A 16,936-nucleotide genomic window follows, 5' to 3' on the forward strand; every position below is an offset into this window, starting at 1 on the left:
GGATTCAAGCCTTTGTAGACCATTTACGTGCAGAAAAAACAATATAACAAACTATAGTAAAGGGAAAACCCCAAAAAGCATAATGGGCCTCTTTAAGTAAACTACCGGTACCTCAACATTGTAAGTAAGCTCTTGATTAAATGTGCTTCACGATATTCCATCGCTACCTGTGAGAGTGGTCAGAAGTTTTTTTTTCATGAGCAAATGTCAACACACGCTTATTCTAGTCCAATAAAGCACAAATGAAAATGTTTTGAGGATGTCTTCTCCTTATCAATTGTATGTGGTTGTAAAAGGGCATATTTAATATGCGTCAATGCTGCTTCTGCAATACAGAGATTTCAGACTCAACTATCTACCATCTTCCTCCATTGTTTATCTCCACACAACAGGCTCAACGCTCCTCCCAGGCTCACAGGCTCACACTGGTGAATATACCCTACAGTACATAGAAGCACAGGGAGGTACATAACGATCATATATACACACCCCTTCAAAACATACAACGAGAGACTGTTGCAGGCTGATAAAGAAGCAATTAAACCATCAGATTTCAGTCCTGTGTGAGAGTAACTGTTTATTTACTTATTGGCCCTCCTACTGCATCTGACATTGAGAAATACTTTATTTATCTACTTAGAGTACTGTGAGTTTCAGTCGGAGCTCCACAGAGGATTTGTGTCTGTATTCAGTGATGCCTCTCTAACTTGAGGATACTTTCTTTGACTTTCTCGTCATGCTGTGAAGGCCATCTGCCAGGAAGCAACCTGCAGCGGCATCAGAGGACTCAATGACACTCTAATAACCCCCATGGGACACAATGCCATTCTAGCAAACATTGTGAATTATACTCTGGTGGTTATAATAAATGTATACAATTAAAGCTCAGTGAGGGATTTTACCCGTAGATATTTATAGCACACGCGCATTGTGTATTATATACTTGTGTATGACTTCGATATTGAGTATGTTAATTGCAATGGGAAGCATTGGTGGTTCTAGGGAAACTACTGGGCAGGGGGGCACATTTAATGCAGGTCAGTGTTCAAGATTTCAATGTTTTTAGTTGATAGCCAACAGAAAACATTTAAAGCCATGACAGGTGTTTGTTTTAATATCAGAAGTGGTGTACTTAGGTACAATTTTATTTCAATCAGGAGAGACTTGTTTTGATGTAACTATATGTATTTATTGCCAAGAATACACCGGGCCGATAAAACCCCCAACCTGGGGTCCAGACACTGGTGGTGGTGGAGGCATGAAGGGATTGATGGAGGTCGGTCTGAAGAGGAGAGGTTTAAGCTTGACGTGGACCCTGGTTTTGGAGAAACGGGAGGTGGAAGGGGTGGAGGAGGGCTGTGTCGAGTCACCTGAAATGACAACTCTCAGGAGGGGAGAGAGCAGATTTAAAGGTTTGACAATGCACTATGAATGGCTTGTGAGAATAGAGACGAGAGTGATAGGTTTAGCCGGGGAGTGAACGCCCCCCATCGCTGAGTGAGAGGGATGAGCGTAGTGAGATGGAAATGTGTATGACAGAATATAAAGATGGTCTTCCTGGCTGAACTTGCGCTGAGCTTCATTAAAATGCATTATCGAGGGAAGGAAATCATATTATTTAGTTACAGAACAGTCTTTGCTTGTATCGTTTCAAATTATCTTTTGGAGGGGGCCTCGGGGTACCAAGCTCAATGATTTCAGTATTTGATGTTGGTTAAGCTGGAATAATTTTGCAGTTATACTAAACCAAATCAATTCAAAGCAAACTTTTTTAATTAGCACTTTTCATACACAAATAAAAACAACAATACTAGCTAGGTCAAAGACCAAGAGCTTTAAAAAACAATTGTTTAAAATCAATTCTGAAGCTCACAGTGAGCCAATGCAGAGACTTAAAAATATGGCAGATGTGTGCTCTTCTATTTGTCCTTGTTAATACTCGTGAGCTTGGCAGTACTTTTAGAGAAGCTATATTGTTTTTCGGGGGACCAGAAAGTAGAGCATCACAGTAGTCAAGGTCAAACAATAAAACACAAAATATCAATGATTGCACTTCTATAACTGGATGTATTAATCAGAAAATGTAATCTTAATAGTGTTGTGTTTGTTATGTTGGTTTTGTCTCTATTTGATTAACTCTAATTATACAGATTATTGGCAAGGGCTTTGTTAACTTTGTTGCGGGTCATGGAAAGACATGCATAATATTCTCAAGAAAAGTCTTTCATGTGCAAGTGGAGGCTGACTAGATATTTTTGTTTTCAATCATTTTTATTGAAGACCAAACCAATGCCATTTACACATAACAGTACATCATATACGTCATGTACTAGACCCCCTTTATTGTATTCAATGCATAATTATTTTATTTCTCTTGTGAACACCAAGTGCTAAACTAGTAATGTGTATGCCTTAAGCCACATATATAAATTAAAGTGTGTCATTAACCTCTCTATGACTGCTGGCATTTCAATCTAAAATACAAATGAGTCACTTTCCACTTTCCACCTAAATAGGGCGACATACTTCCTGTTTTCACATAAAATGTTAGTACTCAATGCCCTAATGATAATTGTATTGATCTATGCTTCACTAATACAACTGGTATTTATGAGTCACTCAGGCACTTGTGTACTGTATGTATGTGTGGGTAGAGGGAGTGTTGGTGGGGATTACCAGAATCAAAAATGCAAACATTTGATGGGTAATAACGCAGATGTGCTAAAGCTGTTGAGTGTATTGCTCTGGCCTGTGAATGAACTCCAAGTGCCTGTGAGGGGATATGTCTTCAAAGGCTTGCCTTCAAACAGCTCCTATGAACAGCTTATTAGGAAATGTTTATTAGGAGGGGTTTCCTGCGTGGGTGTTTAATTATAAGTAATTGTGTACACGTCTGTGCATAAACTAAATAGCAAAGACAAGCACAGATAAATGAGAAATGCAAATGTGTTATTGTTTTCTTGATAAAAGGGGAGGTCAGTCATCTGGCAAGGCTTTTTCTCTAACCCTTTTGCCTTTCCTATTTTTACCACACGTCTTAAAACACATTCAAAACTTTCAGAAGAGTAATATATGTTGGTATCCACAAGATGTTCTAGTGACTCATGGGATTTGCTGTTGATATTGATGATCACCAGAGAATCAATCTTTTTAGTTTTTGACCACTCTGATCCTCCATCTCAGGCCAACATATCAACTTGTTCAGGACACTGTTGGCATTTTCATGCTTTTTATTCAGAGCAGAATTCAATTTATGCAGCAGAAGAATATGTCTACATTTCCGAGGGATCACTTCATGTTATTTACTATTTATTTCATTAAAACGATGGATACAGATTGGATAGGGCTGTCTTTAAAAAAAAAGAGAGATGTGCTGTCTTTTGTAGTGTGTTGGGTCACCCTCTGTCTGCCTAAACCACACTGGCATTTGCCATTGAAAGCATCATTGGCTGGAGCCTAACGCTTGCAGAATGCCAAGAGTCAGCTGAGTTTTTGATTGAATTCTAACGGCAGTCAAGGTCCACATTGATTAACTGATTCCCAACCTGTTGATTATTCTCAAACAGCTTTGGTCCAGCTGTGACAGGGTTGCTGTCGGTATAACGAAAGTTTTTCTTCCAATCATAGGTTTAGTGGTTTGCTCTTGCAGTCCAAATGTGAAAATGTCCTTGGGAAAAATACTGGACCCCAAATTCTTCCTCTTGTCATACTCAATAGGGTAGAGTTTCTTTGTAAGTCATTTTAGATAAAAAAGTAATGTCATTTAAAGGGGCCCTATAATGCTTTTGGGTGTTTTCCCTTGTAAAGTTAATGCTAGAGGGAGTCTCTCTCCTAGAATCATCCCCCCCCCCCCCCCCCCCCCCCCGCCTGAAACTCCTCCAATGGACTTCCTTGTTTACTCTGTAAAATAATGACATCACTATGTAACACTCATGCTTCTATTGGATAGCGCTCTAACACATTGTATGTGTGTAATTGTAATCATAAAGTAAGATACAACAAGCCATTACCCTCAATGTAAGGGATCCTCATATGCTATGTCAGTCTGCAGAGAGGCCTGTCTGATCCACAACTGAAAACCTCAAGGATTCTACTTTCTTTGCTCTACCTGGCAAGAGATGTTACTACATTTTTGAAACTGCATTGATCTGAGGCGCCTGGCCTACCAAAACTACCTTTGCCAGAACATTATTTTAAGACTCACAGCACATTTTCTCCAGTCCTCCTTTTGGTTCATAGCCATAATGCATACCAAAACAAAAAAAGTGTGTAATACTTCCATCTTTGATTTTGAACTAATGAGCTATTTGGCAGCCCATTCTGCCATTTTTAAAGACCTTAATGCTGTGGTTTCAAATATTGTTAAGAGAGACTTCCAACAAACTGGCTAACTGTGGCTGGAAAAGCCTTTTGTCTTGTATCACTGTATACATGTGTTTTATTAAAGGGAAACTTAGAAATGTGTCAGCCTGGGTTTTAATGCCATGTTTTTTGCATATTATGGCTACTGGTAGTGATGATAAAAGCAAAAACCTCAAATCTCACCACCAATTACTTTTAGCCCAATACAAGAAAACACAGAATAACATTGGTGAGTAGGAGCTGGTGTTTGCTGTGTATTGGATGGTTTCTGTTTTATTTAACTTTTGTTATGAGCCTGCAGGAAGCTTAGAATTGATGTCCAGACAGGGATTACTGCCCAGGTGAGACCAGTGTTCCCAAGAGTTTTAATACCCAAACCAGGAACCCACCAGTCAGAATTAAGCTGTAACCCCATTAGGAAAGTTGGAGGATGTTAATATCTTAAATCTGACGTCCAGTAGCAGTATATTAGCATCATTGCAGTACTAACATTGAAGCTGTTCTGACTCAGCTGTCAGCAAAGCCTATTACCTGACACAGCATTGGGACCCAACTCTGAATCTATTCCATTTACAGTTGACTCAATTCAAACTTTAAATTGAATATGAAGTTCACCTCATAATGGAGCTTCTCAATAAACTCTCCCAGGATTTGATATTAGAAGTTTATAAGGGCAAAATAACTTCTATTTGACTGTGAAGGAAATCCACTTCTTTAACTGGATGAAGTGATTTCTCAACAGTCAATGAAAGGTGAGCACAGTTTACAGGTTGTTTGAGGAGGTGTTAGAAAGGCTGTTTGACCGAAGCAAAGTGATTGACTGTCATATCGAAATCTTGCAGGGTTTGAGAGTTCAGAGTGAGTTCCAGAACAGCACAGACAATTAATATTAGTCAGTTCTATAACGTGGTTTTTAATTATTATACCTTCACGTTAAGAGAAACCTTGGATTTCTAAACTGCAGCTTCAAGTAGTGACACATGTGTGTATGAGTTCATGGCCTGAAGAGACAAGAGGAGGTTTGGGTTACCGTCTCTTCTCCTACAGAGGTGATAAAAGGAACAGAATGACTGACAGGAGTGGACATGTCAGGACACCAGCGTGAAAACTCTCTTTGACTAACAGCCACATGCATCACAATGAAAGCTGTCCTTGTGTTTCAGTATTGTTTCCTGACAAACTTTATACCATGTTTAATTGTTTTTCACGTTGATTCACAGAGGATTGAATTGTAAAGGTTCATTGAAAAGTTATGGTAATTCCTCTTCTCTCAAGTTTGTGGTTTGGAATGACTACACTCACAGAACTCATGCATGGATATCAGGTGTCTGGACAACTACAAAATCCTACATACGTAACCAGCTCTGGTCTATTGTCATGGAGCATGTCAAAGTCTCAGTTCTCTGTAGTTATTACTCAGGACCATGTCACCTGAGACAAGATAGAGGTTATAGTGTTTCAGCATGTTTATTTCAGTCATCTAAGACTTTTCAAACAAATGCAAATCCATTTCTGATTCCCAGACTGCATCTGATCTGCAAACAGTGAGATGAGGCGCATATAATTTGCGTTAATTTGAGTCAGTGTGGAATGATACATGAAATAGAACCATGAGTTGAGTGATGGATGGTTACAGTTGTAGGTGAATACTTCTTTCCAGGAATGCTTCATTTCCCCTGCAAAGTGGTCTCTGTTAATTGGGAAAGTCACCAAAATATTTTTAAATTAGAAGAGATACATTCTTTTAAAGCCAGTGCATCTTTAAAAAACACACAGAGTAGATTAGAAGGTAGATTGACAGATGATGATTTAGTCTTGATCAGTTAGGAGTAGCCTGTTACTTTCACCGAGTTAAAGAAGGTGCTCGTTTTACTTAGGGTAACCTCAACCTGTAAAGTGAAGCCCATGTGGAAGTGCCTTACACTTATATTCTCCCTAATTTAACAGGGCAACTTCAGTGGTTGCAAAAAGTCCAGTTGATAGAAGTCTATGAAAAAATAACCCACCTTGTTACTTGACCTATTCGCCCCTAACCTTAACCTTTTGCTGAAAACATCATGATTTGACACTCTAGTTTCAAGTGTTCTTCAATCCTGTTGATGTTCATTCTGTAAATCATGTTATGGGATTCCCAAGGGTTAGGTTCTTGTAGCAAAAGGGATTACTAAGCATGTCCTCAATCATATATATAGGAGCTCAGATTACCTCTAAGACTTTAGTTTAAAGTAATACAGCTTGTTGGATTTATTTTGTCGAGACCTGGAGAATGGCAAGGAGAAACCCCAAAGTGCATTAACGTAACTGCTTGTTCTACAAACCATCAATTGAATTACAAAAAGAAAAGATGATGGTTAATAGAAGTCAGTAAGGTGTGAATAAACTGCGATTCATTTTTAATAAAGTAACCAAACAAAGTTAAATAAGAAAGTCTCTGTATCTTATTTAGTGCGTTATTAAGACCAAGTGCTCCTAGTCCTGCTCCAACTCAAACAGACCTGAACAGACTGGCAATGTTCTTGGTAACAGTTTACCAGAATATGCATCTGCCCTAATGTCAATCCACTACCCTCTGATACCCTATTTGTAACATATTATGTGGCTCAGGAGCAAAAACAAAAAAGGGGCACTTTTACACCATCATGCCAGCAGACTAACTGCTGTGGGTGGACACCTGATTTACTAAACAAAATACTATATTGTGTTTAATTCATGTAGTTCAAAACAGCATTTGTAAAATGTATTGACTTTGGCATCCGTAAAGGAGAGTAATCAAGTTAAATTATTTTCATGTTATCGTACTTATATTAGGTTACTGAATATATATTATTTACAGGTAAGAAGTAGATAAAGGAATATATTTTTAAAGGTAACCTTCCCAAGACTCTTCAGAGTGCATTCTACTCAGGGTGAAATTGCATCGCCCTTGCTGTTGTTCACACAGATCCATGACGAGAAATTCCATGAAGGGATTAGTCATGCTGTGGCCCAGCAATATTTACATCAGAGGTGTATTTTACTATGAATGTCGAGGGGAAAGCTCACAAGTTAAAGGTTGTGGGATAGAAAGAAAAATATCAGCGCTCACGATCTAGGCTGAAGAACATCTGGTGATTGACTGAAGGCTTAGCTTGCTTCATCCATCTTATCACAGCTGTCAGAATTCCAATGTTTCTTTGTCTTTGTCACAGAAGACCAGATCCCTCATGGTTTCCCCACCATAGACATGGGGCCCCAGCTGAAGGTGGTGGAAAGAACACGTACTGCTACGATGCTGTGCGCAGCCAGTGGCAACCCTGACCCAGAGATCTACTGGTTCAAAGACTTCCTCCCCGTCGACATCAGCAGCAGCAATGGGCGCATTAAACAGCTGCGTTCAGGTAATGCTTCATGCTTCAAAGTCTCAGAAAACAGTACTTAACATTCAGGTGTTGATAAGTGAGGTTACCGATGAGTAAGGTAACTGACCTCTATGTAAACCTTTCTTGGGAAAAGAAAAGCGGAGAACATTTCAAAAATCACGCTTAAATGAAACCCTCAGCTGAATGATTTGTATGCTATATATGCCATACTCTCTCACTAGACAGGAGCACAACACTTTGTATCAAAATCCAAATAACAATGATTAGATGAAAGCACACTATAAGCTCATGTTGCAAATAAAAGACTTTGACCATGAACTGCAGTAGTTGCCTGAGCAGCACCTGTGTGGGAACCATGGCATGCCAACAGTGTTTAACACTCCACAGACATTGATGAATGTAAAAGCTAAGGCAGCCATGTGAAGCAGCTTTGTTTGGAGGTGGCCACGATCCAGAGGAGAAGATAGGGCATCTTTCTCCACGGAACCAGCTCCCAGCGGCTCCCAGCAGCTCGCAGCAGAACAACCCCGTCAGCTGCCCTTTCTTTCTCTCGCTTTCAGTGAAAAAAATTGAAATGTTTACTTCTTGCCAAAAGTCACAAGCACCTTGACAACATTGGAACTGCTGTCCAGGGCCAACATTTCTTGCCAGACCTCGGAGTGGGAGTAAGAAGCAGATCACGGAGGGCCTGGGGCCCCTCAGGTGGCTGCTCTCATCTCAACACTGGCAGAAAGAGAAAGGTTGAAAGACTCTGGGATATCATTGGCTTCCACTTTGAAGATTTTACAGAGTCAGAGCCGGAGCTTTAAGTAAGGAAAAACATGCCATGTATTATTAACCAACAGCATGGCAATTTATTTCAATTTGTTTCATAGACCCCGTCATCACATGCCTTCCCACGGCAGCCCATAGCACAGATGGCTGACATTTTTTTGGGACAAATCCTTTGCCACACAAGAATAGTGAAATTTATATCTGGGTGCAAAGTCAGCATTCCACAATTGTTCAATTAATTGTTTCACTAGAACTCATTATATAAAAAGTCATTACATTTGCGCTTTAATTAGTTGGTCCGATGAAATGACTTTGATCCATTAGAAACAATAATAGCTTAATTTTTTCAATTTGAGACCTTTGCTCTCTTTCGGGAAAAAGGAAAAAAAAAGTCCTCGCTTCGGTGAGGCTTTCTCTGGTGCTCCAGAACTCACCCGTCTGCTGTAATTACAACCAAAGCTTGTCCATCAAGGAGTGATGTGACCCAGACCAAACACCATCAACTCTCTGCATGCTGGACCAGCGGGATCTGAGTGCAAGGGGATCGGAAAGGAGAAGATAACAGAAAAAGACAAAGCTCTGTTGTGGTAAAAAATGCTTGAGAGACAACAAAAAGTTCCTGACTCAGTAGACAGGTTCTCTAACAATGCAATAACAATGGCCACAACAATGGCCACAACACCACCAGTCACTGAACACTATACTTTTTTAAAGATTTTTGTTAGATACCACCGTGTGGAAAAAGCTTGTCAAAGATGGCCTGAATTGACTATTAAAGTGGGACTCCAGTGAAAGTATTCAGAACAGAAATGTCTGAAACTTTGCAAGAGACAGAAAATAACAGTTAAAATAAAATAAGCACAGGCACATATAACATGACTTTAAATCTTTAATGCAGGTTGAGTTTACATGTATTTGTTCTGAATCATTTGATACAAATGTTTGACTTCAGCAAGGGATTTTCGTCTTTCAGATATTCTATTAGCCAAATTAAACTAAAACACTATTAATAGGTCTTAGTCTCAGAAATTGCTTCGATGAGCATGTTTTGGTATAAAGTGTATTTGCTGTATTTGCTAAATTATTAAAAAAAAACAATCATAGGAAAGTTCCACTTTAAACCCTCTAAGATTAAGAAAATGTGTGACTGTTAGCCAGACCATGTTAGTTGGGTTAGGGTTAAATCAAGGATGTATGGCTAAAAGTGAGCTGTAACTATGGTAAACATAATGACCCTCTGATGTTATTGAGATCTGTTAATCTCTTTTTGGAGCATTAGGTTTTCTAGTACATTATAATGACACTGGCCAGAAAGAATGTTGGGAAGGACAGAAACTCTGTGTACTTCTGAAAACAAGCAATCCAAAATGCTGAGCAACCTATCACAGAGATTTAACATCAGTTAGAATGCTCTTTCACTTGTGCATGGTATTAATACAGTATGAACAAGCTGAAGATCAATGGAAGTACACTTTAACAGCCAATCACATTTTCATGGTAAATCATGTTGTAACCAAAGTGCTTTACTGTTTTTGTCAGCCACTCCTACACACAATCACACACCAGTGGCAGAATGCTACCATCAATGGGAGTTCTTGTTTCATTTTCTTGCCATTTAGAGAGCTGAAGCCTCTGAACCACCAAACATCGGATCAGTGGTCAAATTACTCTACATCCTGAGCCATGAGGCTACTTTTTATTGATGCATGGAAAAAGGGCAAAATGAGCAAAAGCAGGAGGCAGCTGCTGCATTTTACACCATCAGTGTGCAAAGTTGCTACGATGTTCTAAACGGAAATATGAGGACTTCCAATCCCTTACTCACCTGCTGAAAACAAATCATCCTAATCCAGACATTGTGAAAATATAATAAAATCGTATTATTCTTCACAATGAAACCCCACAACCCGTCATGAACCTGTCAACCTGTCGGATTCTTCTAGCTGTGAGGAGGACGAGGACAGAAATCATGGCAGGTCTCAGTATTGCCCTGCCTGGCCCTATGAAAGCTGCTGATGACCCCCTTCATCAGACCCCAGGGGCCACACAGCTTCCAGGGCCCCCCTTTTTCGATCACATCCTATCTGAAATGTCTTTGTTTTTTTGTGGCCTTAAGCACGGCTTGGTTTATTATCCAGATCCCTGACATCTGCATAGTAACCTACCCTCTGTCTACCGTTTGCTGCATATGACCTGATATGCCCAAATGGTGCCAGTTACCAAAGGTCACCTACACCAGGGATATTGTTAGGTTACAGGAGCAAACGCTGCTACTGTGTTTATGAATAGTACTAGGACTAGACGATTAATCATTGTGTGATTGTCAAAGCTGTAGGAGGTAAAAAGTTGGTGAGCCATAATTTTGCTGCAAGATAATTCACTCGACTGCATCTAATTTATGTTAAATTGGTGAGGAAAAACTAACTTGGAGTCTTTCTTGCAGTAGATGATCTAGATATTTGCCCCAAATCAATAGAGTTGGTTCTGAAGTTAGAATTATTTCAATTTTGTTTTGGAGAAATTAAATGATTTGCAATGCCAGCACATTGGGATGCAATGCACACTGGGAGTTGTAGTTAACTTTGATTACATTAAGGTTATCTTTTTGTAAGGACAATTTGACCCAGAGTGTATCTAAGCGTAAATCTAAGAGTGAATGGATATAGCTTCTTTTGCATCACAACAATAGTATGTTGATGCTAGTGATGATGCTTCATTAGCTGATCCAAGTGAAGCAACAACTGTTGAAAAATGAGGAAAATGACACATTTCAACAGAAGAAAATGGTTTTCACCAAGAATCCATTTTGCACAGTTTATTTTAATTGGATATTATCAGAAAGTGTATTTGTCAATCTCAGCTAAGATATTTATATTTTGAACAATAAATAATACCTTACATATTATTGGATATTTTTTCCAGGGTGAGAATAGCATCTCTGCTGTGTTTCCTCTCTTTGCCCTCCTGCCATCTTTCTCTGTTTCACCTTTTCTCTTCTCTTTATGCTAATGGTTATCTCTAATCTTATTTGCATTCAAATTACCTCACCAGGTGGTACACCAATCAGAGGTAAGAATGCTGGGTACAGAAAATGTTTTCTCATCCTCCTATCCTCCTCTCCTTCATCACCTTCACCTCCTCCACCTGCCACCTAAGTATGTCCCATTTCCAGCTCGCTGTTCACTTTCCACTAATCTTCAAAGCGCGTATGGTCTTTGAAGAGATAAGACAAAATGTACAGTTAGACACTTGGCAGTGATGACGTTGCCATTTTTTTTATTTCAACAAATTCCCAACTGTTTTTCTCACTGATTTACAAGCAGGTTATCACTATGCAAACACATAACAATTACTAATCAAGTCCAACAATTGATGTCCAAATAAAAAATGTGTCTGTTCGAAATATATTTAGTAACAAGAGGACATTAACGTTGTTTGCTAGCTAGCCAAAGGTTTTATTCAGTTTCAAACGGAAACACATATTGTAAGCAAATGTAAAAGACAAACTGCTACATTATCATTTATCCTTTGTCCATATTACAAAAAAATGATATTAAAGGAACTGATGTTTACATACATGGCAACAAGTGAGATAACTTAGCCGTTAAGCACAATCGCAGTGTTCAGACAAAGTATTAAATATAGATTGTTTTAGGTGGCCATTAAATAGCTGTTTATTCTGGGTTTGACTTTGATTGACAGCTATTTGTAAACCAATTGGGTGAATCTGAGGTGGCAAAGCACAACGAACCACTCACAGCCAATACATACAAATGTTAGCTTAGCATCTTTAGTCCTCCTCAATTTCACAGCCAAGGTCATGCTATCGAGGCAGGTAAAAGGTCAGTTGAACAGTTTGCAAATGTATAACCTTACCTATAAAAACCATTGGTGTCTGCACACTGTCCTTAACAGCTGCAGAGAGGGGGAACCAAATGCTCCATTATTAAAGGCATCTGAAGGGGAGAGGAAGGTGTTACTTATATCAAGTAACACCTTCTCTGGCAGCACTTTTCTTATGTCAAGAAGTTAAAGCAGACATGTAGAAGCATAAGTTTGGGATTCTCAGGAGACAAGCAAAAATTATCATCTAAAAGACCCTCGCCATGCAGAGGCGTTGAATGTTCAGTGCCAATCAACACAAAGTGGAGGGTGACAAATAGATAATTAGATTGAATTACTTCACACTTGCACATTGGACTGGAGTGACTCATAATGGGAGAATGTTTAGATCCACAGCTCTTTCATTATCGTTTTGACACCATGTTTTGTGATATGTAGGAACAAATCTTACCTGCATAATGTGTCAGACAGAGATTAATTTAATGACATGCGTCCCAGATCAACCTTGTTCCTCCTCCATCTCTGGGCTCACTGTCTGCACCAGGGACGTGCCTGTACACACATCATTATTTCAACTGCTGGTTGTTTTTTTACATAAACTAGTTCTTAACATAACCCATCCCATGTTGCATTTCAGGATTGTATTCTGAAATATGTACATTTTTAACCTTTCATTTCTTATTGTCCACTGCAACTGCATGATGTATGTCACATTCACAGCCAATTAAATAATATTGCATAGTTGCTAAAAATGCATTCATGTTTTCTATCTCAAAGCTAACATGTCTATTGACAATAGAATATTAAATGTTCTATAAAATTGCTCTGAAACTTTATGTAATAAATTGATTTTAATCATGGTGCCAGGTAAGTTGGATCTTTTATTTCCCCAAAATGAAAGGTATCAATAATGTTTTCTTAGTTTAAATATTAAAGTGTTTTTGATGACATCAACATTCAATTTTATGCATGTTTCTCGATGCATGTCATCATGTCACATTTGAAAAGTATCTGAAACCATCGTGAGACAAAGACACTTTGCTGAAAGCTATTAGGACATTATTTATTTTTGATGTGTTCAAGAACTGCCATCTTTAACTAGGTATTTTTGATTGATTTCTAAAAGGTAAAAACTAAGACTGTCACTATGGAATGTCAGTACTTACATTATTTACGATCAGAATAAAACTGCTGGTATTTTTGGTCAGCAAGTTGTCAACAACTTAAACATAATTTCGAATATGCCTACCTGCTATGTGGCTCTCAACCCCAAGTCTAATGGCTTTAAGATTGGCTCACAAATAAAAGTGCCATCCTAAAAAGTGAGAGATAAAGTCTAACATTATGCCATGCTACAGGTTTATGGACTATTGTCAGCTGTAGATGAATACTCATTGCATGCGCTAGTGGCTATTAATGGAAAAATAATAAGCTACAGTGCCTGTTATCATTGTCATGAAGGAACTCCTCACAGAGTGTGGGAATAAGAGACATTAAGAATATTATTAGCCTCATCCTTTAAGCTTCAGCAGTCGCTAGAACAGCTGCTTCACCTCGCTCTCAACTGCCAGTTTCATTAACATTGTTACTATGACACTATGACAAGAAATGAGCAAGGAAATAAATCCTGGATCCTCACAATCTGATATTTGGTCATTGTAGTAATTTATAACATAGTGTAGGCCTCTAAATAATACAGAAATACAAAATATTAATCCGTCAGCTTATTTTTATGGGTACGGAACGATATCAAAGATGGGTTTATCTATAAGGATATAATCATTGAAGGAAAAATGTGTGTCCGTTTGATTCTGATTATTCTAGCACCATTCCTGTGTGTGTGAGCGTTGTTTGAACATGTGTGGTGCAGACCTGAACGGTGACACTTCGGCCTCCCTTCCCAGGAGCTCTTCAGATTGAGAACAGCGAGGAGTCGGACCAGGGAAAGTACGAGTGCGTGGCCATCAACAGCGCCGGGACTCGCTACTCTGCTCCGGCTAACCTTTATGTTCGAGGTAAGATCCCTCTCGACCCCGACCCATTGCCTCTCAGGTCGCCACCTCCAATACTAAAATCCTCTCACAGCGCTAATGCTCTGCCTCTCTGAATTCTACTGCAGTGAAGCCAAACCTGTTGGGACCTGTCCAGTCACACTGTCATTTCCTTCTCTCTCTCACTTTTGTGTCTTGTCTTTGTCTCCCTTGAGGTGATTCATGTATTTTTCTTCAAATGCCCTGTTAGTTTGCTTGACCTCGAGCTGATGGAACGGGATGGAGGTTTACTCTTCAAGGGTGAAAGAGAGTTTGGCTGCCTCTCTGTTTTGGTGGAGGTGGAGGTTTACATGTTCAATCTTGCCACAAGGAGAAGTTGACACCATTGGCTATTGTACATCCTGTGCCAGACAGGCAGGCAGGGGAATTTCATGCCTGTCTTCTTCATTCGACTGTATGTGCTGCAACAAAAGCCAGCAGGGTGAAAGCAGGCCTCGAAGCGTCTCATAAGTAGGCCTTGTCAACAAACAACTCAATTAGCCTCAGCTAATATCATGTTCTCAAAAGCAATTTTCAAAGCATAAGGGTGATTCACTACTGCTTTAGTCTTTTGTTCTTTTCACATTTTAATTGACGATTCTCCTTGATGGAATTTACCTAAAAAAGAACAGTTAGTACCTTTGTTGCGCTTTTTTACCATTTTGACCCAGTTTCCCAGATGTCATTTTAACATCTTCTCTGAGGTCTAGACGTGTGAGCAGGCCTCATCTCCACATAATGTCGTCTTCTTAAAGAAAGCTGCATGCTGGGTCAGCCTATACATGCACTTTTCAAAAGTTTCTATGACCACAACATCTTGACAGATGACCACGCTAACTGCTAATTTTTGATTGACTAGCATTGCCCCTTGTTATTATCTATCTGTGATCCTATCGTTTTGTTTGACATTGCTTTGCCCCTTATGAATGAGCTTCTCACTGCTCATTCTGACAGTCGTAAAGCGAGGAGGATGATCTGAGTAGGACAATAAGAGAAACACCAGTAGCAACATCCACCCAGTTGATCTGCTCCAACAAATGGTCTTTTTGGTCTTTTTCTGCCTGATATACTACAATCACGATGGACGGACATGACCAAAAAAAAAAGTTTCCCCTGAATTTCTACAGTGATGTCACCAGATATTTTCTGAAAAGTTCAATTATTTTCCAATAGAAGTTCAGTGACAAAAGCTGATATGTGAACACTGCCAATTAGATTGTCAAAGAGGCGTTTTGTATCAAAAATGAATGCATTCCTTCAGCTATTAGTTGTAAGGAGTTGTTTTCTTCTTTTTGACAGTTGTCTTTAGGTAAATTGATGGTCCTGCCAACAAGGCTTTTATTCTACTGCTGTCAGCCAGTAATAATGGGTGACAATAGTTCCAGATTTCTGCTAATTTCTCTATACAAAATAACATGCACAGTCATGCTCATAAACACACACAGAATCACACATGCGTACATACTTACACACACACACAGAAGTACATAAAGCTTCGGCAGGGGACATAACCTGCCATGTCGGAATTCATTATTGTAATATCTCATGTGATTGGGCCAGAAAGACACTGCGGCCACAGACACAACTCAGACACTTTCTGACGAGGACATATTCTTACAACTACATTTAGTTAAGACAATAGTGAAGACACTTAGAGAAAAAGGAGACAAATTCTGTTTCTGCCATTTACGAGTTCATAGCAAATTCTACGGTGTAACTTCAAGCCGCAAGCTCAACAGTGTCAACTCAAACAACATTCAACGATAGCAAAATATGCAGCATCAAACAGAACTGAATGAAAGTAAATGATATCTAGCTCCACTGAATATTAAGTGTGTACAGCAGCATTAGTTTTCACTTCACAGAGCTATACCACCCAGGATAAAAATTGCCTTTGAGAACAAAGAAAATAACACTCTCCAAGAATCTGTCCTCACAAAAAATGAAGAGGTAATTTGTTCGCTCTGCCACACACTATTGTTACAATTATTGAAAAAAATAAAATATTTTACATATTTACTTTTTAAAGGAATATCCCTTCACAAAACCAAACAGAGCCGCAGCCAACAAATTCACATTGTGAAGTTTATGATTCTGTATTTCTGCTTCTCTTTCTAGGTATTTGTCTGTATTGCTTTAAGATTTAAATATTCAGGTGTGCTGGTAGCTTATGTCTCCATTTTCATCTCACAGGTTAGATTTGTTTCTCTTCATCTCCTTCTTCATGCCTTTCACGTCTGTTCTTTCTTTGTATTTGGTTCCTCACTTCACAATCCCCCCTCTGCTCACTGTCAGTCACACAGACTGTGTGTGTTTCAGTTCATCTCTCAAATGCTTATCCTTCTATCTACACATGGGGGCAATTGTTAAACAATGTAATTGTTTAATGTTAATAAATGTGCTTCGCTTTTTGTACCTCTTGTATTGGATAGGTTAAAAAGTATTTTAAGTTTGCTGTGTTGTTTGTGAGAGAAAGTGTTGGTTAATATTGTTGTTCATATACAACACTTTAAAGAATCTGTTGGTCCACTTAGCATTTAGGAGATAGTTAGCCTCAGTGCTCCGTTA

General features: G+C 39.0%; 1 protein-coding gene across 10 annotated transcripts in view; it reads left to right on the forward strand.

Moving 5' to 3' along the window:
• ptprfa (protein tyrosine phosphatase receptor type Fa) overlaps positions 1–16,936 on the forward strand; it is a 185,273-nt gene that overhangs the window by 70,174 nt on the left and 98,163 nt on the right. For 8 of the 10 annotated variants that reach the window (XM_063891081.1, XM_063891087.1, XM_063891082.1 and 5 more), the window contains exons 5-6: positions 7,551–7,739; positions 14,243–14,353. In XM_063891081.1, coding sequence (XP_063747151.1) covers positions 7,551–7,739; positions 14,243–14,353 — 300 coding nt within the window. Of the gene's footprint in view, positions 1–7,550; positions 7,740–11,546; positions 11,565–14,242; positions 14,354–16,936 lie in introns of all 10 variants that reach the window. The other 2 variants (XM_063891080.1, XM_063891084.1) reach the window with 1 other exon arrangement.

This window comes from Eleginops maclovinus, chromosome 9, assembly GCF_036324505.1.
Source record: "Eleginops maclovinus isolate JMC-PN-2008 ecotype Puerto Natales chromosome 9, JC_Emac_rtc_rv5, whole genome shotgun sequence".
NCBI classification, from domain to species: Eukaryota; Metazoa; Chordata; class Actinopteri; order Perciformes; family Eleginopidae; genus Eleginops; species Eleginops maclovinus.